General features: G+C 29.4%; 2 protein-coding genes and 1 pseudogene across 2 annotated transcripts; 1 reads left to right on the top strand and 2 right to left on the bottom strand.

Moving 5' to 3' along the window:
- Window positions 1–919: 919 nt before the first annotated feature.
- LOC132951969 (eukaryotic translation initiation factor 3 subunit A) lies at window positions 920–12,392 on the bottom strand. Its single transcript, XM_061024057.1, has 15 exons — window positions 12,224–12,392; window positions 11,914–12,110; window positions 11,695–11,843; window positions 11,444–11,594; window positions 11,180–11,380; window positions 10,913–11,121; window positions 9,134–9,305; window positions 8,757–9,068; window positions 8,034–8,219; window positions 4,565–4,702; window positions 4,231–4,440; window positions 3,270–3,611; window positions 2,997–3,211; window positions 2,406–2,865; window positions 920–2,289 (listed from the first exon to the last, which is right to left on the bottom strand). The coding sequence occupies exons 1-15, from the start codon at window positions 12,270–12,272 to the stop codon at window positions 2,224–2,226; spliced, it is 3,057 nt and encodes a 1,018-aa protein (XP_060880040.1). The 5' UTR covers window positions 12,273–12,392; the 3' UTR covers window positions 920–2,223.
- Window positions 12,393–17,685: 5,293 nt separating this feature from the next.
- On the bottom strand, window positions 17,686–22,369 carry LOC132952872 (septin-2A-like). The gene is made up of 10 exons (XM_061025347.1): window positions 22,180–22,369; window positions 21,509–21,651; window positions 21,077–21,244; window positions 20,910–20,999; window positions 20,681–20,846; window positions 20,461–20,611; window positions 19,554–19,719; window positions 19,232–19,388; window positions 19,089–19,170; window positions 17,686–18,224 (listed from the first exon to the last, which is right to left on the bottom strand). Exons 2-10 carry the CDS (start codon window positions 21,513–21,515, stop codon window positions 18,081–18,083), a joined length of 1,131 nt encoding a protein of 376 aa, XP_060881330.1. The 5' UTR covers window positions 21,516–21,651; window positions 22,180–22,369; the 3' UTR covers window positions 17,686–18,080.
- Window positions 22,370–27,534: 5,165 nt separating this feature from the next.
- LOC132953116 (5S ribosomal RNA) lies at window positions 27,535–27,657 on the top strand (annotated as a pseudogene).
- Window positions 27,658–27,858: the final 201 nt, after the last annotated feature.

The following is a 27,858-nucleotide window of genomic DNA, read 5'->3' as shown; positions in this document are numbered from 1 at the left end:
GGTCGTGAACTTCACTGTGGCGAGCGACAGACAACTTTTCTACGTTTAACGCTGACCGTAGTGTCTGCCAGATCGCACCACTCGTCAAACAGTCCAGCCTTCCACGTTTCGGAACACGGGGGGCTCCTCACCCCACCATAGGCATACGAATATATTATTATTATTATTATCGTGGTGTTCTGAGTTTCAGACTTTTCGGTTCAAACTTCATCAAATTGCCGACTGTACGTTTCCTTTAGGGCGACAGTAGACGACGTGCGTGAATTATTCATCAAGATAAAATAAATTTTCGGTAGGTATGTCAACTCTTTTACGTGATCACCACGCATTCACGGATTGTAGGAAACCAAGGATTAACCATATCTTAAATTGCCAAGTGCAAAGATTTTTAGATAGAGACAATAGCCAAAACCCGATAGGACCGAGACGGTGTTTGGTACCCCTTCCAAAAAATGTAGTTTTTTTAGTAACGACTTTTTTCTCGATCACGCTATTAATGGGTATGGATGGACCGAGTAGTATCCTAAATCTATTATACACGATACACTTATTTATGTCTATCTTACATTCTTACTCGACGACGAAACTACTGGTTTTCTCCCTCAAAGTGCAGTCCATTTCTTAATATTATTATGTCCACTCAAGAAGAAACCCAAGAGGGTCTCACCATCAATCAACAGATTGTCTCATTTGTTGGTCTCACTATTCTGTGATTCAGCCAATTACATCATGGACATAGTCTATTGACATAAATATTAATATATAAATTGTTCATCAATGATAAATACACCTTGTTATGTATTTTAGTTCACTTGCCTTACATGTAATTACACATTTGGAACAATAAAAATATTTAAATTATTATAAAGAATTTTTGATCAAATAAGTAGGCATTTCTAAAAATTAACAGTTTTGGATAAAAAGAATAACAAAGTATATTTGTTTTACAATATTATAATATACAAAACTAAGTGTTGGAGTGGGTACTGCTAGAGTTGAGCCACCAACTTCTAAACAATCCTGTAGGTATTATAACAAAGTCTAAAAACTGAGTATAAAATATTATAATTTGGTGTAAAATAATATTTAATCATTGTTTTAAACTGAATATAATGCTTCAATATATTTCAACCAGACATTTATCACACCTCAATTTGTTTAACCACTTTACCTATAACTAAAGTATAAAAACTATTGTTTAATACAATTTTTATTAACAAAAATCAATCTCTTACAATTTTTACATTTTCTAGTGTTTTTACAAAAGGTTACTTTCATATACATTACATTATGGATATAAAAAAAAATTGGATGAAAATAAAAACCAAAATAATAAAGTGGATCAATTAAAAAATTATCTTAATACGGATAAGTTAGTTATTGGTTTGTGTAAACATGATAAGGTGTTTATTGCTCAACATGACCTGCAATTTATGATATTATATATTTTAACCATGTATATTTAATTTTAATGTTTTTTAAAAGGTATATTGAGTATATAAATGAACTATCTAGATGGGAAAATTATTTTTCTATTTAATGTTAATCTATAGACCATAGCGCAACTAACACCAGGTCGGTGGCAATCATTGACAATTACCTTAGACAACAATTAAAAGGTGCAATGGAAGCATAACAGTAAGCTAACAAAAAATCAGTGTTAATTTTAATAAGATAGTTATCATAAAAGGTTTAAAAAGAAAATAATTAATTCAGAGTATTTAAGTTGTAAAAATGTTCATCCGAGAATACCAAAGTAAATTAAGGATAGTGGAGACCAAATTAATGCATGGTGGGTTGTTGATTTTATTCCCCCTACACTCTACAGGTAAACACACAAAAACATTCAACCTATTGTGTAAAACTAGTAAATTTGATGATATGAAATCACAAAATCAAACATCAAATTGTACATCAAAAACATTCATGTTACATTCTCAATGCAACATAAATACATTATATTATAATACATGGTAATACCACACACAATTAAATCTAATATATTATGTTTATTTATGTAGCTATATGAATGTCATACATAAATGTATTTATCATTATTTTATGCAATATATATAATTATTTGTAATTGTTAAGATAAAAAAAAAAACATGACGATAGCTCAAAATTTCTACATTTAAATAATAAGAAAATAATTATAAATATGAATATATCAGATTTAGAAAAAAAAGAAGACAGATAATTTCATTAACAGTCATTTTAAAATCACTTGGCCTTTCGTTTATCCTCGGAGTCTTGAGCGCGACTGGTACGCCATGAATTTCCTCCACCCTGTAAATGATATAGCAGTTAATATTATAATTACAAATATAGAATATTAATAGTTTAATATTTGATATTCGTTAGTATAAGGTTATGTGTTTACTAAATTCAGAATATTAATTTACTTGATCATTGGACGAAGGTATATCTCGCTTTCTAGGTGTATCCCTGTCAAAAGCTGAACGGGCTCCATCTCTTGGGGCATCTTTGAAATTTTTATCAAAGGCACCACCAGTAGTACTGGCACCTCCGCCACGACTCCAACCACCACGGTCATTATCTCTTGAAAACACTCCTCCTTTGCGGTCTTCATTGCCTCTATTATTACTAAACATGGATCGACGTTCAGGCGGTGGACCTTCATCCCTAGTACGCCCAAATCCTACTTCTCTTCTATCTTTATTGTCTCGAGTAGAGCTAAATAATTTTGTATCTTCTTTGGCCTTGTCCAAATTTCTCCAGGAAGACGACGCTGAGGTTGTTGATGAAGAAAGGATCTTACTCTTCTCTTCCAATTTCCTCTGTACTTCTTCTTCTTTTTTACGTTGAATTTCAGCTTGTCTTTCAAGTTGTTCTTGACGAGCCCTAATAAAAAAAAAACACACAGTAAAAATATGTTTTTTTCCAATAATTATTTAAAAGTTTTAAGTTTTATTTATGTGAAATGTGCATACATTTATAATAAGTTTCTACAAATGAAGATGGTTGATACTTACAAATTAGCCAAACGCTCTTCTTCTTCTTTTTTCTTTTTTTCTTCTTCTTCTTTTTTTTTCTTTTCTTCTTCTTTGCGCAACCATTCTTCTTCTTCTTTACGCCTCTTTTCCTCTTCCCGTTGTTTAATCAATGCTATTTTCCTTTCTTCTTTTCTTAATGCCAACCTATCCTTACGAATAGTTATCAACTCTTCTTCAAACACCACCAATTTGACCTAAATAATATAAATGAATATAAGTAAGATAATAATTATAACATACAATATTTCATACCTGGAACTCAGCTGTGCGGCGCTCTTTCATTTCTCCTAAGAATATATCCATGTCTGGTTTCATTCGAGCCAACCTTTCTCGGTTTTGTTCAGCTAATTTCCGCTCCTGATTTGCTAACTGAATACGTTCAGCTTCTTGATGTTCCCAAAACTTTTTATCGTGAACTTGTTTTTCTTTCCATGCCTGTTCTAATAGGGGGATTTCTTCTATTCTCTTTGCTCTTTCAAAATAATCCATTTGTTTTCTGCGATTTTTCAATTTTTGTACCAATTCTGCTCGTTCTTTTGCCAATTCTTCAGCTTCTTTAGCAGCAATTTGATCAGCATCCATATTTTTCAAGGCCTAATAAAAATTTGTTTTAAACATTTTATAAAGATTTAGTTTTTAGTAAGAATATAGTTTTATTGAGTTATATATTATCTACTGATTACAAAAACATTAATAAAAATACAATTGTGAAATGCCCTATATACATTGAAAAGTGTAAAAAGTTAAAACTAGATAAATAAAAAATAATTTGCCATTCAGAATAATGAACATAAAGTAATCTCACAAAATTCTTAAAAGTTTTATAGTATAATAAACATTAGGTTTCTTTAACGATATATTTAAGAACATCGATATGGTTTTGTTTGGTGCAATATTGAATCGCAAAAAAGAAAAAAAAATACGTATCAATATTCCGAATTGTCAATAACTTGAACAAATTGTTTTTAAAATAAATTGTACAAGTTCTTTGGCGTTAAAATCTGTTGGTTTCTGGTAACCAGAATACCCAAATGCCTGGGGGCCAGTAAAAAAATTTAAATTACGATAAATTTCTTAATTTCCAAAAAAAGCTTGGGATATTGATTTTGTTATAGAAGCCTGATGAAACACTAATGATTTGTGAATAAATATTATATACATTTTCATTGGAACCTATGAAAAATAAGGATATATTAAATTTTAAAAAACTAACATCTTCATTCAGTTTTTTTAAAACTTTTTGACCATGAGCTGTTAAAGAGATTTGTTGCATTTTTTCTTTGAAATTCCTATCTTTGATAGCTTGTAGCTCTGATTCCTGGCGTCTTTTTTCTCTTTCTTCGCGTTCAGCATCTAATCGTCTTGCTTCAGCTGCAGCAGCAGCCCTAGCAATTTCTTCTGCCCGACGAGCTTCTTCTTCTTCCTACATTCAAAAATAAAAGATTTAGATACTACATTATCACAACTAAACAATGAATGAAAAGTTTTATAATTTATTAGGTTCTTACACTACACTATGTACAATTTAATTAAAAATGTATACTTACTCGAACAGTATTTAATCTTTCTAAGTATTCTTTACGATCTTCAATTATTTTGTGGCGGGCCAAGATTCTTTGATGTTCTTTATCTTTTGTTTCATGATGATGTCTAATAAGAGATTGGTGAATTTGTTTGCATTCATCCTAAAACATTAATTTAACAATTAAAAAGAATGTTTTTAAACAATTTATTATCATTCTGCCATTTGACATTTTTGTTTACAATAAATGCCATCAGAATAAAAGTATAATCATAAATATCATTCCGATATCCGCAAAGATTTATTATTCATCATTTAGACAAAAAGTATCTGTGAAGTCAGAATTACCATATTAAAATCATTAGATATCATGTATCCGCAACAGTAATATTATAATCATCATATTATTAAATAAATTTAAACTATCTATAATATGTTTTATAAATAAGTATTTGTACTTTGTACACAATAAATGTCATCAGAATAAATGTATAATCATTGAAATCATACCGATATCCGCAAAGATTTATTATTCATCATTTGAACAAAGATGTATCGGTGAAGTCAGAATTACCATATTCAAATCATAAGATATCATGTATCCGCAACAGTAATATTATTATATTCATCATATTAAATAAATTTAAACCATCCATGAAGTGTATTATAAATTAGTATTCATGTTTATACACAATAAATGTCATCAGAATAAATGTATAATCAATGAAATCATACCGATATCCGCAAAGATTTATTATTCATTATTTAGAATGAAAAAAATATTTAAAATATCAGTTTATTCAGAATTACTAAATTTAAATCATAAGATATCATATATCCGCAACAGTAAAATTACTCATCACATTAATTGAATTTGAACTATTTAGTTTTAAAGCCAGAGCTGAGTGATGAGTATATTGGATTTACAATAATGTCTTCAACACTATAATATTAAGTGGAAAAAAACTTACTAATATACATTCAGTGTATTTCAATATTTTTACAGTGTTCTTTTAAGTAGCCAATTCAATGACTTTAGAAAAAGAACTTGTAGGAAAAATATGATTATTAATTATTTATAAACAATTTTATTTTTTAAAATATTTACAAATTTTTTTATATATTTGTACAATAATCGTATGCAAACCAGTTAATACCGAAAATAATAATCCATTATTTTGTAATATATACAATGTTTTCTAAAAAATTAGTTCAAACACTGTATGATTTAAATTTAAAAAATAAACTACTAATATGAATAAATTATGAATTATCATTAGAAAGTGGCAATAGAAACAGAGGTTATCTTCCAATCGGAGATAATACAATTTAAAACGAATAGTTTTTAAGAATTTGTATTTTAACTTCCTATAGGGTAAAATTCATGTCATCAGATTAAAATTATAATCATTGAAATCATTCCGATATCCGCAAAGATTTATTATTCATCATTTACACAAAAAAATATATGTTAATTCAGAATTACCATGTTAAAATCATAGGATATCATGTATCCGCAACAGTAATATTGTATTCATCATTTTAAATAATTAGAAACTACCTATATTGTTTTTTATGAATTAATATTTATATGAAATACATTTTATCAGAACAAAAGTATAATCAATGAAATCATTCCGATATCCGCAAAGATTTATTATTCATCATTTAGACAAAAAAAATATGTTAATTCAGAATTACCAAATTAAAATCATAAGATATCATGTATCCGCAACAGTAATATTATATTCATCACATTAATACAATTTAAAACCAATAGTTCTTAAGAATTTGTATTTTAATTTCCTATAAGATAAAATTCATGTCATCAGATTAAAATTATAATCATTGAAATCATTCCGATATCCGCAAAGATTTATTATTCATCATTTAGACAAAAAAAATATGTTAATTCAGAATTACCAAATTAAAATCATAGGATATCATATATCCGCAACAGTAATATTGTATTCATCATTTTAAATAAATAGAAACTGCGTATATTGTTTTTTATGAATTAATATTTATATGTAATATATTTTATCAGAACAAAAGTATAATCAATGAAATCATTCCGATATCCGCAAAGATTTAATATTCATCATTTAGACAAAAAAAATATGTTAATTCAGAATTACCAAATTAAAATCATAGGATATCATGTATCCGCAACAGTAATATTGTATTCATCACATTAATACAATTTAAAACCAATAGTTCTTAAGAATTTGTATTTTACTTTCCTATAAGATAAAATTCATGTCATCAGATTAAAATTATAATCATTGAAATCATTCCGATATCCGCAAAGATTTATTATTCATCATTTAGACAAAAAAAAAAATGTTAATTCAGAATTACCATATTAAAATCATAGGATATCATGTATCCGCAACAGTAATATTGTATTCATCATTTTAAATAAATAGAAACTACGTATATTGTTTTTTATGAATTAATATTTATATGTAATATATTTTATCAGAACAAAAGTATAATCAATGAAATCATTCCGATATCCGCAAAGATTTATTATTCATCATTTAGACAAAAAAAAAAAAGTTAATTCAGAATTACCATATTAAAATCATAGGATATCATGTATCCGCAACAGTAATATTGTATTCATCATTTTAAATAAATAGAAACTACGTATATTGTTTTTTATGAATTAATATTTATATGTAATATATTTTATCAGAACAAAAGTATAATCAATGAAATCATTCCGATATCCGCAAAGATTTAATATTCATCATTTAGACAAAAAAAATATATGTTAATTCAGAATTACCATGTTAAAATCATAGGATATCATGTATCCGCAACAGTAATATTGTATTCACCATTTTAAATAATTAGAAACTACGTATATTGTTTTTTATGAATTAATATTTATATGTAATATATTTTATCAGAACAAAAGTATAATCAATGAAATCATTCCGATATCCGCAAAGATTTAATATTCATCATTTAGACAAAAAAATTATGGTTATTCAGAATTAAAATATTAAAATCATAATATATCTTGTATTTGTAACAGTAATATTATATTCATCAAATTAAATAAATAGAAACCTATATCGCTTTTTAAGAATTAATATTTGAACAAAAAAAAAATATTTATTTATTGGTTACAATTTTGTTTAATACTATTATGACCATCATCTTAAGTCCATTACATTTGATTATGCTAGTAGTTTACCTCAATAATTCCTATTCTGGTTTTCTACCACAATATTATTAAACAGTTTAATTAAGTACCTAGCTTTAGATATTTTTTTTTTTTTTAAATAAGTAAAATTTTTTTAATTTATTTGATTTTTTAATTAAACTTTATTATATTTAATTATTCAATGAACAATTTTTTCTGACTTCAAATTTTGTTGTAGGCACACCATTAACTCTTTGAATATTATATTATTGACCAAATGCTAAATATTTGAGAACTATTTTCATAGAGTAATAATATTTTAATATTTTGTATTTACCTTGTTAGCTTCTGGATTGATAATACTAGCAGATTTAGATAATACTTTAAAAGTATTAATTAGATATGTACGGATTTGTTCACTGGGCATTGTTTGTAGAGTTGGTCCTTCTGGTTTGTCTTCCCGTTGTGATTCTGACAAGTCCATTCCAAACTGAATGCATCCTTTTCCATGATCAATGCGAATCTTGGATTCAAAATACAGAAAATATTTATTATTTGTATTCCTTGATTACAATAAATTGTCATAAATATAGAGCATGTTCAAATACTTTAGTTGATCGGTAAACATTAAATAGTAAATGTGAAAATTTGTTTTAAAATTTAATTATGACATAAAAAGTTGAAAGTTTAAAATTAAAAAAACTTTTTTATAGGTAACCTATACTTTTTTGTATTTTAAGAGTGTAAATGAAATACCTAAATGCTTTTATTGGCAATTATTACGCTTTTATAACAATTTATTTTGCTACAAAATCCTAGCCCTAATTATCACTAATTAGTTAAATTAGTAGTAATAAGATTATTAATCATTTTGGCTGTCCATAAGAGCATACAAATACATACTCATACTCAAATTATCTGAAAATAGTAATCATTTCAAACTTTTCATTTTATAATATAGATATTAGAAACAGAAAAGACACCTTTAAAATATTAATAACTTTTAATGTGATTTAAATAACTAAAATTGGTTTATCATATTGAGTTAATAATTATTTACCTGCATATCATTATGGCGAACTAAATCAACCAATACACGTTCCATATGGAAGGGCTTGCAGTAAGAAGCTAATTCTAAGAGTCGTTTATATTCAAGCGTTTCATAAATTTGAGAGAGTTGTCGAATTAATCGTGCCAATGTTACTTCACGTACTGGAGCAACATATCCTTCCAATTCACTACCACTACCAATAAGTGGATCAGTTACAGTTTCAACACGTTTGCAAAGTTCTAAAGGTTGAAACTCTACTTCTAGCCACATGTAAAGATTACGTAAATCCTCAGATGCTAAAGATACTACATTATGACGAACCTATAAAATAATAACAGATTAAAAAAATGTATTTCCTCAAAATAAAATTAACAAATAATTCTTACAACTTCTTTCATAAGAGAGATTCTTGTAGGTGGGGCAGGAAGACTTAGGAGCACCGCAAGTTTTTGTGCTTTTTCATAAGGACTTTTATCAGTTTCAATGAAGCGATCAAATTCAGGATGAGCCGATGGCAATGGTACAGCTAAAGTGGCCAACAAAACACGAGAAGCCATTCTAGATAAAAATAAAAAACAACCATTATTAATAAGTAATGACAAACCTTAAATACTTAATATTATTACTTATTTTGCAGTCATAACATTTAAATGTTGTACTTGATTGTCCTGATGATCAAAACCTGATCTACACTAACTGTTTTATATTATTAAACGAATGTACCTAATGTATTCTTATCTTTTTTGACAGCAACAAAAACCTATTGCATTTGTATTTCTTAATACAATTTAGTATTTTTGTATAAAAAAACTATACTACAATCATAATCATAAATTGTAATAATTCGATAAAATCAATCGGTATTATTATTTAATGTTTTAGTAATCCTTTTTTTTAGCATGTAAAAATAAATATGCTCTGGCCAAAAAATCTATAAATATAAAAACATTGTTAACCTCATAATAAAGATAAAAATATTGCATAAGAAGATTGCATGGTTAAATAATATTGTTCTCATTGTGTAGCCATTTAAATATATAATGGCGATTTGTGACTATAGTCATAGTATTTATTATTTAATAATGCCTAATATACCATAAATCATAATTTATAATGCCAACTGTAAATACATTACCCCAATAACATAATATAATATTATCAAAAGTATCAATTTATAATATTCTATTTTTATATTAAAAATTACAGTCGAGGATAATTAAGATTTAAGATGTCGTGTGGTATCACTTAATTATGGCCTCATGTAGTATAAGGTCCTACTACCCTAAAGTACAATGGCAAGTCTACTCCTAGCAAGACATATAGGTATATATAAATTTTATTAGATAGGCAATTAGTTGAAAAATTAATATTTTTAGGTAATTCAAATAATTCATTTGAAGCTTTTTTCAGGGAATGAGAGCTGCTATACGTACAGTAAGAACATTATTGATAAAGCATGTTGTTACTTAAGTAACTTGTTACTTATTAAATGAGTAGACAATTTCTTTTAGCAATAAAATGTGTAGATAGCACACGATTCAACAAATTGTCTGTTTTGGACATGTTATTTTGAGGGTAGTTAGCATATTAATTAACTATAACCACAACATATATTACTTTTAAAGTAAATAAGGAGAAAAATATTAACTTAATTTGGTTAAAAGTTCATTCATTTATCTTAATTATCACCTAGGTAACATAGTAATAGCGTAACAATTCTTTAAATAATAATTAAATATTTTGTTTAATCCTATCAGGACCATATTTTAATCAATATACACATTCCATGTACTCAGTTCAGTGCCTATATAATACAGGAATAATTTTAAATCATTGTATCACGCAACTAAATAAAAATTGATTAATAATATTAATAGATATTATTATTTTAAAATTGACTGAAAAAATTAAGTTATTACTAATTAGAAAATGAACTAGGTAGGTAGTTAAGTTGTTATAAAATAAATTAACTAGTTCCGCCTTAGGAAAATGTGCATTCTTAAATTAAGAAAAGTATGACATTTATATTTGCAAAAAATATACATACATACAAAATTTCAGATATTTAAGATATTTTTGACTTTTACAAATAAAACAAATTAAGTATTAACTTGCTCATTTAAATAAAAATATGCATTTTTTAAATTCAAAATGTAAAAACTTACTTTTGAAGTTCTTCAGCAGTAATATTTTTCTTCATTTCTTTGCTGAGTTGGAAAAGCTTCAATAGAGCTGCAGCATGGAATAAATTATAGCCAGCTTTCCAGAAAACCATAGCTAATTTTTGGTAATAATTAGCCATAGTTTTTGGAACAGGGGACTTCTTGGCCAAAGACATTAAATTATGGATATCTTCAGTTGCTTTGTATGCTTCCTATAAATTTATAATTTAATAAAAAGTACTGATCCAATTAAATTTATATACAACTTACCTGCCACAATTCCATCTGAATAGCATAATCTAATTGACATAAGCGAGTTTCTAAGTTATATTGTTGTGTTTCCGGGTTTGAAAGGCTAACATTAACAGTTTGAGGAGGCAACTTAGCAATATCTTCAAGGTGTTTTCGTAATTTATCACATAGCTTTCTGAACTCTGTTTTACGATTGTATTTTAAACAAAATTGATAAGCCTATAACAAAAAATAATCAAGATAAAAAAGAACTAATATTTTTAGGTATATAACATTTTATACCATTTTTGCTATGTCATGATATAAAGTTTCCACATGGGCATTAGTTCTTAAAAGTTCCAAACATTGACAATATGACTCCCACAAAAACTTAACCCACGGGGTTAATATTGTTCTGTCACTACGGTCTTGGGCATCTTCTCCACTTACAGCACTAAATAATACACGTAAAAATAATTAAATAAACAATTTAACAAAATATAACTAACTAAGAGTACGAATATATTAAATTGAAAAAACAAAAATAAAGTCACCTTAGAAGTATACTTTCCGGCGTAGCTAAATTGTCCAAATCATCAATATCAACAACAGCCTGTTGTGACTGTTCTCTGGCTGCCTCTGTCCGTTCTTCAGCGCTTCTCAAGTAGCCGCGTATGACATTCTCCAATGACCCGACATTGACCTGAACAAAGAACCGATGCCGACAATAAAATCGGGTATCTATCTACAGTCATAGTGGTATTGTTACTTACGGACTGGAACATGTTCCTGTACTGGAACAATCCCTCTTTGGCGATATGCGACTTCTTGAGGTCGACGCACAGCTCCAGATACTTGAACATGATCGGTTCCAGGACGCTCTCGCTCCAGTTGTACGCCCATTTTTTGTTCCTGAACACCTCGTACAGGGTGTCGAGGGCCCGGCCGGGCCGTCCGACCTCCAGGAATTCTGAAAAATCACGCAATAGTAGAACATTAGTCGCCGGGGCGGTTTTCCAGCAGTGGCTTTCGTGAAGTCGGCGACCACCGCCGTCGCCACTGACGCACTTGTCGTTTACTTACCATTGGCGCGTTTTAACGCGTTTTCGGGTCTCTGACTGTATCTAGACATGGTTTCGGCACGTCAAATGACACAGGCGCGTAAAACCTGAAAGAGAAATTCGCTGAAATTAACAGACGAAGGGACGAAAAAACGTGGCGTGACCGTTCGTCGCGCATAACAAGTCGAATACCGCAAATCGTAATCAGTGGTTACCAAAACCGGTGACGCACGCCACCGTCACCCGCCCGCCACTCCGATCGGACGACCGGCCCGCCGCTGTTGTATCTTCCACGGAGCGCAGAGGTACCAACGCACTACGCAGTCAATAATTTCATTTAGCGGACGACCGGACGAGCAAGCGACGTGGCGGGAAATTCAAAACTTATCGGAAATCGGAATAATATATTAATATTGATAATTTACACGTCGCGCACAAAAAATGCATACCATAAGACTGAATCTTATGTCATATTTTTTTACTACAATATAATGTGTTAACAAAGTATAATGTAAATATTTGAAAAATATATTACTACTGTACATAAAAAAAAAATAAAAACGACCGTGTAATATGTACATATATTTATGTATTATATTATATACCTATGCATATAGGTGTATTGTAGTCTATTTCCCATCTAACCGCAGTGCCCAGATAGGTATACCTACACTACGTTATAATGTATTTCTCTACTTAATTAAAATAATTCTTATCACATTTGTATTGTGACATCATGTTTAATGTTTATATTACATTGTTGTCACGACAACGGCACTCATATAGGTAGCAACAAAAGTAAGTATTTATATGGGATGTGTAACCCGGTTAGCGTATATTATTATATCATGGACACCTGATCGAACACAGCGTTTCTTTTACCGACCAATTCCATGGGGGTTTAAAGGTCAGAGCACTTAGTTATATATGTATGTATAATATATTTATAATAATACACTTTATGAATTATGATATAAATACTGTACCTATAGTGAATAGTGGTAGTCTGTATAACTAGCTCGTAGCCTGGGACTGGACCTGAACCGAAAATAAAATTATCTGGAATATTATAGCCAAATATTGGAAGCCGGAATACCTAACTGAGACAAAAATTAAATATTCTCTAGTAACCGGAACTTATATATTATTTTTTAAATGAAAAAAAAATATTGGGTTTTTTCAATGATTATTAATTTTGTTTTTACTTATGTGATCCCTTTTTCAGGTATGAGGGTGCTTTGGTAAATTAATATTATTTTTGTATAGATATGTAAATATCATTAAGATTTAAATGGCTATTTATATACCTATTCATATTATTTTGATATACATATTATATATTATACTATAGGTATAATATAATAAAATATATTATTATTTTAATTTGTATACATTTAACCAGATAGGTACTAATGTATATATGAATTTAAAACAAATATAATTGGAATCATTTATTGACGGTTGTAACAGGAATCAGAACCAGAAACTTTTTATCAAATAATTGAGTACCGGAACCAAAAAAAAACAAAAGGTACCAGTTTCTGCTCTTAGCAGGATTTATTTTGGAACTTGTGATAAATGATAATGGTAGTTACGCAATGGCGGAAACGAGCATTTTAAATTTTGGCGGGAACGGGTAATTGCCGTGAATATTATGTATGATATTATATCAATTATGTGTACTTAATACTTAGATAATACAAGTCATGTGGATTAAATTTAATCTGCGAGTACCTATTGCATGAAAACATGTTTAAATATAATATATATACACATAAACAGCGAAGTCTAAATTAAAGAATTTGGTACATAATTATTACTACTACCTATTTTGAAATAAAACAATAGAGCGTATAGTAATTTTCTTAACTTAAAATCATTGTCATAAACTAACATGAAATGAAAAAAAAAAAAACAAATGTGTTTTTGGAAGGTACATCGCAAAATGCATGGTAATTTTTGTCTCATCTTGCGTTCTCGGGATAATGACTAATATGAATAAAGATTAATTATTTGTCCCTGTTTACACGTACCTATAATAATTTAAGAATCTTGTTTCAGTTCACACTCATCAAATTTTCAAACAGTTGAGAATAATAATGGAATAATTTCTAGATAATAAACATTATTATGGTACTATCCAATATAACAATATGTATCATAATATTGTGGTTGTTACTTGTTCACATGGTAATAACTAATAAGTATAATAACATAATATTATGTAACTAAAGATATTTTTTACGATATTTTCTCAAGACAACTAATAATACACTGCACGTCATACAATTTTAAGATAAGAAAATCGTTAAATTTTATTTTATTATAATGCAAAAAAAAATTAATTTTAAAATGTTGTCAACTATATGATGACTTCTATACTTAAACCGTAGTATAAAACATTATGTAGTTAAATAATTGTTTTTAGACCGCGGTAGTATACCTATCCAGCCGCGTATAGCTGCCGTATGTTTTAAATCATGTTTTATGTTTTTCAATAAGTAAGGCAATTCCAAAATTACGGCTTTGTACGTCATACCTCCTCATACCATATTATTATAAGTCTATATAATAGACGAAACACGAAAGCGATGTTTATTACAACAGAGATATAATAGTGAATGCGGATTGGGTGGTCTGTTGTACATGTTAAATTTAAAAGCTTACGAGGAGGACAATACGAGTACACGACTAATATACGAGTATAAGCAGTGAACTCGTGTGGTGCAATTCTTATCACTTGCAGGTCGTTGATGACGAATAGTCTTATTGTTTACCATATTTTATTGAACGTGGACAAAATTCTTTAGTGCGTGCCGTGTGGTACTATTATATACTCTATCATGTCTATATTTTAAATTTTTAAACACTATTATAGTTATCATTTCACACTCGCCTTTCATATTGAGGTATACGCAGGTTTGAATTCCATTGACCGTCCAACAATATTAAACTAACGTTATTTTGTTAAGATCTAAGTAATAACACTGCAAATTACAATACGGCCATAATATATATTAGGAACCTAACTTTTTTACTTTATATCGCAATGTAAAAATATGTTTGATCTACTACTGCCACTAATTTATATTGATATTTACAAATTACAACATTGAATCAGTTCTTTTTTTATTTCGTGTCTGAAAAAAAATTGCACGTGGTGACTAGCAAATTACAATATATTATTATACATTAGGCACTGTAACATGGAACGGAACAATTATAAATTAATAACATAATTATAAATATTAAAGATGAGTTGTAAGCATTCATATTGACGTTAGAGTTTTATCTAAAGGTATTTTAACGTTACACGTGAGCTGCTCACGGTGAGCACCATTACAAATTTAGGGTTTCCGAACGATCTACATATTATAATCGACCAGCGTTTACAAGACCGATCGTATTACCGTTACATAATACCGTCGACTGCAAATATTATTACTATACAGGTAAAACACGTTCGTTTTTATATTTTCCCTCTATTTTTTTTTTGTTTTGCATAAAACTTTAACTATTAATTTATTCCATATAATACAGCAGGTAAGTAAAACCCTAATGTCTGTGTATTACATAACGAGTATAGGAGGCACCTACATAATAAAGCGTATAAAATAAATCTCACGATGCCGGCACGAATATAGAGAGTAGTAATACCTACCTAGTAGAAACGCTGTAAGAAACTGTAAGAAAGTATCCTTTAAACGGTTTAAGCTATACACGAGATAAACAAATCGATCACTGCACTTCTCGGCGAACATCTGCGTCTTACGCGATTTTTCCAAATTTATACGATTGCAGCTGGTCGAGATGTATATTGATATCGATTGACCGGGGGGGGGGGGGGGGGCTACCCTCTTCATAATTCCGAAATTTTCACTATTTAATGCCGTTTGGCATGTGAGATGATTGTATATGACTACTAAAATAGACTCAAAACAGCCATCATCGACCGCGACCGTCTTATGGCGTAGGTTACCTATAATTGGCGTATGAAATAGGTACCTAAAGGTTAGATACCTACACAAACTACAGAGAATAAAATGGTTTTTTTATATTTACAAACCGTTGCCAGTCGATTATCATAATATGTAACGGTGTAGGTATACCTACTGTATACCTATTATTAAACTATATCAGCCGTTTATAATATTGTACTATTTTTTTATAATAATATATTGTACATATTAAAATAATTTGACACTCGATAACATAGGTACGCGTGATTATGTGTCTGCACTGTTTATTTTCCACTCCACGATAATGAATTATTGACAACTATTAAAATTTATCATCACTCGTATTAATTATTGAAATTAACTTGTTCATATTATATGACACACATATTTATAATAATAACGTGTGGTGTTGTGACAGCTTAAAGGACGCCACATTTATATTATATACCTATATACTATATAAGACATATCATTATATAATATTTAACATAATAATATAAATTTACAAGTACATCTGTGTTTGTACGTTCATCTCGTCGGTCGTACACATTGTGTCTATTGGAATATGTATATCATCTCCACCTATATATTATGTACTGGCATATATTAATAATATACACATTATACAATATATTGTACATAATATATTGGCAGTGTATTCTATCTATATCTATCTATATATAGTTTGTCCGGAGAGAATAAACGACAGAAGCCTAGCTGGTTTTTTTCACAAAATAAAAAATATCATATTGATAATAATATGTTTACAGCTATAATATATTATATTAGTTGAGTCATGTTCCGCTCCGACTGCGAAATTACGTTAAATTGTTTGAAATAGGTACCTACATATAAGCAAATATGACAAATATTATTGTACAATATACACAATATACATAATAATAATATGTGGGTTGACGTCACGGGGTTTCGTATAAAAAATACATTTTTTTTTCATAAACAATAATATATCCAACATATATATTTATAGAGTATCATGTAAATCAATTTTGTTTGTTTTTTTTTTTTTTATTGATCGTGAAGCTTGGCAACTATGGCCATTAGCTGTTTGTTTTTTGTTTGTAGGGGAGGGAACTGTAGGTGTAACACGTGTGTGTAGTTTTGGCAGATTTTTTAGTGGGCACCCTTGGGTATCTGCCATGCCCGGGTGGGGGATGGCGGCACTTATCTCCGGACACTGTGACTTGCCCGAAGAAAAATGCTGCCCATGAACCGAGGTTTGAACCAGCGTCGGTGTGCGTCACAACCGATGCCTTAATCTGCTCAGCCACTCCGTCCCCCTTTGTTTGATTTTATTTGACAATATAATAAAATAATGTCTGAATATTCATTTTGGTTAGAAGTTAAAAAAATGACATGTTTATAAAATAGTAAAATACTACCTATACATTGTAGAATTCTAAGGATTTGATACGGGTTCGTAATTTACTACTTTATTTTGTTTATACAACTGGTGTTCACATGGTGTATTCGTGTAAACACTGAAATCAACAATAATCCAATCGTAACCAATCAAGAATTTATTTTGTGATGATAATATATACATTTCTAAACAATCTTAAAAGTTAAACCACGAAGTACCTACTGTTTTAGTCCCAATTTTAATTTCTTACCATGTCTACTATAATTTACAGTGGTAAGTTTCAAACGAAAATAATAAAATGTTATAATACAATAATAATAGTGAATCTTTTACACGGCTATATATAAAACGACAACGAATTCAAAGTCAGTAAATCAAATAATATTATGATATTATAAAAAAAATGTAAAACATTAATAGAAATACTTTTCCAAGTTGGACACCAAATTAATACAACATGATCTTATAACATAAGAAATTGTTGTAAAATTGTAAACAATATTTAATATTATACTATAATATTTTATTCTTGTAAGTTAAACGTTGATCACGTTTTCAATTTTTTTGTTTTCATTTTCCAGTGATTTTTGAGCTGCTAGGTATAGGTTATGGTTGCTTTTTTCGTTGTTGGTCTTTAGTTTGTCTTGCATCTGAACAAGGATGTCTTGCATACGGCGGATCTACATTTTTGGATAATAAAACCGTGTTTAATAATGACCCAAATTATATTAAACGCCATCAGTATAATTGTATCCACCATATTTTAAATAATTACAGAGCACATAATTTTTTTTATTAAATAAAGCCTTGGTGACTATGGTCCATTGGCTGTAATCAATTAACATTTACACTTGAGCACATTGTTATAAAATAAAACAAATGCAATGTTGTCATATTTGATGTACATAATATAAATCATAGTATTTTTTACTGCATGGTGGCCGATGGGCCATATGGGTATTGTCTTAATAGCCAAATATTGATAAACACTATATCCCTGATATATAAATAAGAAAAAAACACAGGCCTCTATATAATCAGGGACATACTGACATATCCTGATATGTGTATGATTCATTTAAAAATACATCGACTAGGTATATATTTGAAATTCTAAGAGATGACAAACGACAGCTTTATCATTAAAAAAAAAAAAATCGATTCAAACATTTTTTAGTTTTGATTATAAATAAAATGTCAAATTTGTTTATCATCACAACTTTCATTCGTGTTACGCAGAACTGTGTATTTTCTTTTAGTACGGTGTTAAAACAACATTATGTGTAATGGCGTATATTACCTACGACCTACCTATATTACCTAACTACACTAATAATTATTATTTATGACCATTGTTCCTTTTAGAGTCATACCTAATACCTACCTATGGGGCTATATGTACAATGATAGTATACATTGATAGTTGCTAATGTCAAGACATTTTGTAATAAACATAGTACCTAGTACTAAACATATTTACCTATTGTATATGAGTTTAAATTATTCACACACCGGTTAAACATTTAAATAGGAATTCAACTTACTTCTTCTTCTTTTTGAAGCAACAAAATATCCGTTTCATCAAGTGCTGGTAGCAGTTTTGGTATCGAATCTCTTTTTAATTTTCTACACAAAATCAATAGTTAGTTAGTTCATTCAATGGTATTATATTTTTTATATTATTTACCCTCTATCTTTGAATGCTTGCTGCGATATTTTGGAAATCAATTGCGTCCGGAAATTTTCATAATGAACATCCTCGGTGACTTCTTTTAAATCGGGCATGTGTGTGGATATTAGCATATTCCGAAGTTTGGTAAAATCGCTATGGGCTGGGTTATCCACTGAAAATATAACGTATAAACACACGTTGTGTTTAATGAACATTAATACGCATGTGTCGTTAAATATATTTATCTACTTTCTCTGTGTTTACTATTCTAAAAAAACAATGAATGTGTTTGTAGGTAAGTAAATAAACAGTTTATTAAGTATTCAAATTTTTCTACCTTCTACCACACCCCAGTCATATTGCCTTCCTCGCATTTTTTTCCCGTTAACTTCCAAAATCGTGTTACTTCCGACCACGGCAAACGGTAAGCACGCCTTCAACTCTTTATCCTGCTGTTTGAAGTCTTCATCTTCGTCACTATCGCAATCTGGCAGTTGGTATATCTGAAACACATATATAATAATATGACCGATATCAACTTATAGTTATATTCGATAAAAATATAATACAATGGCACATATTTAAATTATATATTGAATAGTTATTATTTATTTGTTCGATATAGTCGTATATGCATCTATAGATATTAGATTTATTAAATATTTATAATAAATTAATTTCTAATCATTGCTGAACAGTTTCGAATATATGAATTCATAATATGATAATGATTTATTTGTTTAATTAACTATAGACATATAAAAATAATATATTTAAAAAAAATTACAATTAGTTTCAACTTATATTAATACTAATTGGAACATTTGATAGGTATACCAGACTTTTTCACCACGAACTTTATATGCTCCGGACTTTTTTACCGTCGACTTTTTAAACAACGGACTTTTTTCTCGGATTTTTTTACCTCGTACTTTTTGGTAGCTTACCAAATTTAGAACAACCATTCTCACTGAATATACGTTATTATTTTTAAATTTTGTTGAGCGATTATAGTAAATTAAAAATATATAATTTTTATCCTGAAGTTGACAAATATGTTTCGAGCTACTACTATATTAACAAATATTAAATAGTTAGGTATAAAAAAAAAAAAAAAAATGTTATATTTGAAATGTATTACATTATTTTTATACGTAGGTATGTGTCGTACATATTATTATAGTAATTCTTAATTAATATTCTCGACAAACAATCATTTTTAATTAAATTAATAAATAATTTACCTTTATTTCGTGGGACTTAATAGAATCATTTATTCGTTGTTTGATTTGTATTTTTTCTTTTTCAGTCAACATATCTGCTTTGCTTATGATTGGTATGACATTGACTTTTTCGTGGATATTGAGCATGAATTCTACGTCTATTGGCCTTAGGCTTAAATATATATTGCGTTTAAGAACGCAAATCACAAATTATATATTCACAACTTCAAATTATACATACCTGTGGCAATGACCGGGTATGAAATAAAGACAACAGTGAACACGATTGTCAACTATGTTCTTTCTGATAATACCGCTTTCTTCAGCGAAATATGCTCGAAATTGTTCGTCCACGTACTCGCAGCATGACCGAATGCAATCATCACTGCTCAAAGACGAACCAAAACCTGAAATAAAAATACAGCTGTTGTTTTTCCCTCTCAAAAGTCAATTTGCGACAAAACAGTTACCAGGTGTGTCTACAACGGTTAGTCTTAACTTAACTCCTTGCTCCTCGATGCATAACGTTTTCTTTTCAATATGTGCGGTCTGAGGAGGTTCTGGAAATTTTCAAATATGAGTTAGGTATAATTGTATAAATATTATTTCTAAGTGTAGATATTTTCAATTGGCATACCATAACTAGATTCATTTCGTTCCTTGTATAAATCGCTCAGGAACAATGTATTTATCAGTGTTGATTTCCCCAAACCAGATTCACCGACTACCATCAGAGTGAATTCAAATCCTTTTTTGACGGTTTTTCGATGTACTATATCCGGTAAACTACCGAACCCTATGTACTCTAGAACAATAAAAAAATAATGTTGAGAATTCCAAAATATTATTTTTGTAGTACCTACGATATAATATATTCGTATACATTCGCATTAGAATATGTCATATGACATGTAAATTAGCTATATATAGCCAAGTGCCTTATAGATTTTTATCGGTTCGACGGTGGTAAAGCGGATGCAACCAAGTTGTTACATTTAAGACAAATGTTGTAATGCACCGTATAGAAATTAAACTAATATATAATAATACTGTAAATAGTAAAACTAACCTGACATGATTCCAGTGTTTAGGATTATCTTACATCATGTAGAAGACAGATCAAAACTTCGTTTAGAAAGCTAATCAAACGTTTGACTAAATATGATTGCATGTAGTAACATCATGTTGTCCCGCCTTTTGTTAACGAACATTCTAAAAAAAAAAAAAAACGAAACTCATAGTTTAGTAGTTGCACAAACTTTTTGCGTGCTTATATGTTATTAATATTTGCAAATATTTATAGTAGAATTATTATAAATATTAGGTAATTCAGAAATAATTAGGATTTTTTTTTTCGTATCATCTGTTTTGAACTCCGCGACGTGTTTATTATTAAAGATATTATATCAAATCGAAGTGACTGAAAAATATCTCCAACGTCGATAATGACTCAAATAACCACGGATAATATGAAATGTACACACGACACAAGAATCGCTGGTACAGATAGGTTGGTACAGGGCAGTTCAAACTCGTCGTAAGTCGAAAACGCGAAACGATGAAACGATACAACAGTCATTGCACCTATATTGGTATATATACACAATACTGCGGTGTTTTATCGCCACACAAGATAAACTAGGTACGGGCGGGTATAATAAAATGGGTGTCGATGGGTTTGGTGCACTGCGATTTCGTGAAAAGTCTATTTTCTAGATCAATAAATAGCAACGGTGGTACTTGAGAAAACTCCACTCCGATGGCGGTGTGTAATGCGAATGCTACAACAGCAACGGCAACAGCAACAACAGCAACAACAACAACAACAACAACAACAACGATATTATCGATGTCGTTACACGTATCGTATAGTTTTTTCCGAGCGAGGAGTGCGCCAACGTCAGGCTCCGGGTGCGTATGCGTCCGCGTTGTCACTGAACTCGCAAATCGATAATCTGGCGCGACCGTCCCGGGTGCTCACGCACTCACGCGCCGAAAACACGGGTGGGGATAGGGAATGGTACGATATTATTCATATGGTACGCACACGCGCACTCACGCGCTTACGCACACTCAAACGCAAACACCCGTCTGCAACACACGCACACACACGAGGAAACGATCGTGTGTTGAATGAAAATGGGGTGGCGGTGCCGGTGGTGATCGAGGGTTCTCCACTATAATAGTAATAATAATAATGTCTACTATAATAATAATATATCATATTGTAACGCGAATGTACTATATATTTTATACGCACGTTGTACTGTCGTATTATACGGACAACGGTTTTTTATTGCCGCGATCGCGAGGATAAGGGTGGTACGTGTGTGTGTGTGTGTGTGTGAGTTCGCGATCGCGAACCAAGCACGGAGATGACGTCATTACAAGTGGGTTAGATGGATGACCTTGATCCAATGCCCGTGGTTGCCGACGATATAACAACAATTAATAATAATAATAGCAGTTTTTTTTGTTTTCCTTTATTAAAGCCGCAACAACAATGGTTATTGGCTCATGGCATACGCGTTAATAGGTTAAAATGGTTTATGGTACGATTATGCGATACATTAAATATATGTTATGTTAGATTGTACGGTTTAGTCAATTCTTAAGTATTTAAGCATTTTGTTGCCGATGTCTGGACTTAGTGCTTCATCCAGGGTACCTAACAGTATATTATGTAGTACAATAATAGCAGGTACTGTTATTACAAATGTTATTCATTAAGAATGTCGCGGTAAAATAAAACGACAAAACGGTATCTAAGCTATTAGCTAACAGTAGTTGTTATGATATACGTTCTCATTAGGTTCACTCATTTACATAATACCTAAGCGTAAACAGGGGTCTAGTTTGGACGGCTCAGTAGTCAGCACCCCCTTCCAGAAAAAAAAAAACAATAATTAAAACTTACTTACTATACCTATACCTATTAAATATAATATAATTTAAATTTATATTTGAGAAACCCCTAACATTACAGTACCTATGTATACCAGCTACTCCGCGAAAAATAAAAATGTTTTACACAAAATGTAATCAACGTGACAAGTAATACCTAACACTTAACAGTTTGTAAAATATAATTAAAGCATCATAAAACTATAATATTATATATACTAACAATAACATAATTTGACTCATGACATTACAATTATGAGGCTGGGTGCCGGTTTTTCAAATTTTCCGCAATTCTATAACATTTTAAAATTATATTTTGTATTTTAGTTTCCACCTTATAATTATAATACTTTTTTCACTTATCTACTACGATACCTATGCAGGGGGGTTGATACGGTGTATCATATCGAAAAAAATTACTTCAAAGGAATAATTCTCAGGCCTTGTAGAATTGTCAGATTTTGATAAATATAAATATGTAAATATGTAAAAAACCTTAAAATCGTATTTTTTTTTAATACATAGGATACAATTTGAGATTAAATTATTGAAAAACGGAGTTCAATGCGGCCTGTATCACCCAGTGGCACCCACTATTAAATAAAAAAAGTTTTCAAATTTAGTTGATTTTTCAGAACAGGACCATTCTTCATGAAGAGCGTATTTTTGTGGACAAAATTACATTGGCCTCAATATTGTGTAATATTCAATAATATGTAATATTTTGTAATAAACGTTATTTTTTTTTCTTGCACTCAAATAGCAATAATAACGTAGGTACAATGCTTATTTTACTAGCTCTTGATATGGGTTATCCTAAAATTAAAGTCAATACTGATCAAGTATCGTTGATTTTTACCGTATTCCCAAAACATATTTGGCTTCTGTGTCGTAGTATTGCAATCTGTTTATTTATTTTACTGATTTAGGTGATTGTAGGAAATTGTGAATTTTTTGTAAAATGTATTAAACAATTCTTTGCCACTTATTATTTTATTTTTGCTTATAAAAGTATACAAATATATTCGAAGGACTTAATAATTTTATTATACCTTATACATTGAATCTTCCATTTTCTGAAGTCTCAGGAAACTACTAAAAATTAGAAAAATTTTATGAACACAATCACATCTATTTGGTTTTAATTTGGTCATGGTTCTCAACAATATTTCAGTAAACAAAATATTTCGTTAAATAGAAATTTGTTATACGGAAGTTTCACTGTGTATTATGGGTATCTATAATAATTGTATATACTATGTCCTATATAGGCATAACAAAATAATAAAAATTATAAATTATCAATGTTTGATAATCAATTTACAATATACATGGCATGTACAACATATTCAAATAATAACAAAAATGCTATACTTTTATTAATTTTCATTATTATCTTTATGATTATGATTCGATGTTATTGAATCGGTTACATTCCAAAATAAAATAACGACTGCTTATAAAGCTATAACAATATGTATTAATTTATATGCGTAAATGCGTAATCCCATAAATATTTAAAATATCTAATTATAATTACGATAACTATAGCTATTTAAAATAAACAATTAACAGCTAATAATAATATTCACTTTATTACTCATATATTACACGTATTATACTAAATCAAATACTTTTTCAAATACCTACTATAAACCATAATATTATGTTAATAATTAATATAAGCATTTAGTTCATAAAAATAAAATGAAATATGTTCAATTCTTATTTATATTATTATTTATCAAAAAAACCAAATAATATATATTGTGAATAATAATGATCCATTCCATTTTTTTTTTTATAAAGGTAGATTTTTTTAGCGTACCACCTACGAGCTTTATGTGTACTGCGTACTTCTAGTGGTACGCGTACCACAGGTTGAGAAACGCTGCTATATAGGTACTATATAATAATATGTATGTCTCTGAGTTAAGAACGATGATGCAATCAGAAATTTTCGTTCAGACTTATTTTAAAAGTTATTTTGAGTATTTTACGCCTACGCTAATTATTCCACGAATAATGCATTTATATTTTACACATGTACTTACATTATACAGATCACAATGGTTGTACTGCGCAAGGCTGGGCAAGTTAATAATTTTTTTTAACTGAGTTAAGTTAAGTTAATATGCATCAATAACAAAAAGTTAAAAGTTTAAAGTTAATTTAACTATAGGCGAACTCAGTTAAGTTAAAAGTTAATACACACTTTTTGTTAACTTTTTATTAAGTTACAAAATTGGTAATTTGTTTATACAACGCTTTACGCTAGCGTACTTAATTTTTTTCCACCCCAAAACTAAATTATAGGATATAGTGTTTATATACAGTACTTCCATATAAGTTAGATTCGAATGATATAAATTTTTAACTTAAAACAATTTTCGATACATATTTTTTGACATGTAAACGAAAATACTGGTCCGTAAGTTTATAGACATTCTAATACATTCTCCCGGCAGTGTCAATAGACACAGTGTTTGAGAAGTTATATTTTTTTGGTACCTAATTAATTTACAATATGAATTATTATAAGTTACCTATGTAGGTACTTGTCCAAGACTCTACTACCGGGAAGCCATTGGTATTTATGGTACAGCCTTACGAAGTTCACGATTTTTGGTGTTTTACGCACCCGTACAACGCTTAAAGTTTACCGAGCTTAAGTATAACAAATTAATTTTTTTTTTAATTTAGGTAAAAGGTAAATCAACGTTTTAAAATTGATGATGCAAAAATAATTCTGACACCCACCCATGGTGGATTTACATAACAAGTCGAGGGATGTTTTTGATTTTAATTGTTCGAGCAAGCGCAGTGTGCGAGTGACTACACCGGATATATTATATGAAAATACCAAAAAGTTCAATTAGCTATAATATAACTTAAAAATAAGACTGACCGCCAAATTCAGACTTCTCTGTCGTTTTCAGTTAAAAACTAATGATTTTCGGCAATTAATTTTTGAAATATCGTTCATAATTCGTTGTAACTTGTAATTTATATACCTATTTTAAAAATATTATTCGTGGGTAATTGAAACGTCTAAAATGTATTATTATATACAAATATGATAATAAACAAATAATAATAACTCAACTTAACCGGTTACGGTATTAATAATATTTAATAATATCAATATAAGTATAGTATACAATATCCTAGGCTGTCAAATCGTCTCCACTTGGAATCGTTTTTCGTATACAATGATATTATATCATTGAATTCAAATGTAACACTATTCATAACAGTCACCCACTTGTACCCTACTGTTCAGCAGAGTCACTTCCAAATTTTATTTTTTTTTAATTGACCTCCCTTCTTATTTAAATTCTGACAAACGAGTTTTGGTTAAGTATATACGGCCCTGTCTACGGCCAGTAAAACAATTAGGATTCTTGGGGTCCCGGACAAAGTCAATGTATTGGACCCTGAGGTATATGTATACAATATTTGTTTATAGGTTACCTATACAAAAATAAATAATAAAATTTTATGTGAAGGCCCACTGACCAGTGTATTGTTATTAAAATATAACTACACTTTTAGTGTTCTTTTTTTTATTATAAATATTAATTAAAGCTTTCCACACATAAAAGTAACTCAATAACAATAAAACAATAAAACACTATAAAAATATAATTTTAAAGATAAATATAGGTATTATTATGGATAAATAGGGGCCCCTTGTTCTTCGACAACAAATTAGATAGCATGATAAATTATAAAAATAGATATTTTTATTTAATATATTTTATTTGATTTAAACATTAGATTACAATGCAATTATTTAAAAATTTAAAGTAGATGCTGTGCACCGTCAGGGCCCCTTGAGCCAACGATTAGCAGCCCTCTACAGGGGCATTGCCCCGGCTGCCCCTGCGGTTGTTGCGGCACTGTTATAACTGGTAATTCAGTTATTGATATTATAATATATATTTATACTATTTGAAGAAAAAAAGCATATAACTAGAGCAGTAAAGCAATATATTATATATTACTATAGTTTAAGGATTATTAAGAGAATATTTTTGGATTTTTTAGAACATATTAGAATCATATTTTAAACCTAATAATCCATTATTTACTTATAATTAACTTATATTATTGTAATATAATATAAAAACATGAATAACATTTTGTTAGATAGTTTATTTAAATATTATAATTTTTCCACTTGAATTCGCCAACGACCATACCACGTTGAATACACCAGTTCACGTCCGACCACTGAAGTTATGCAACGTCGGGCGTAGTTAGTACTTGGATGGGTGACCGCTTGGGAGGGAACACTACGTGCCGTTGGCATTTTTTGCTTTTTTTATAAACTTTACTTCTTTATTTATTAAAAGAAAGAAATTTAAGTAAAATTTGTCGATTTCAGTTCATACAAATGATTTAAACTTACGTGCCATTCACTCCAAATTCCCTTAGTCCCTACACCCTTGTTTTGTCGATATAAATAATGTCCATCGCGTTTACAATCATTAACAATTCATAACTTTCTTA

The sequence above is a fragment of the Metopolophium dirhodum genome, chromosome 9 (assembly GCF_019925205.1).
Source record: "Metopolophium dirhodum isolate CAU chromosome 9, ASM1992520v1, whole genome shotgun sequence".
Lineage (NCBI taxonomy): Eukaryota > Metazoa > Arthropoda > Insecta > Hemiptera > Aphididae > Metopolophium > Metopolophium dirhodum.
This window is presented reverse-complemented; position numbering and strand designations above follow the sequence as displayed.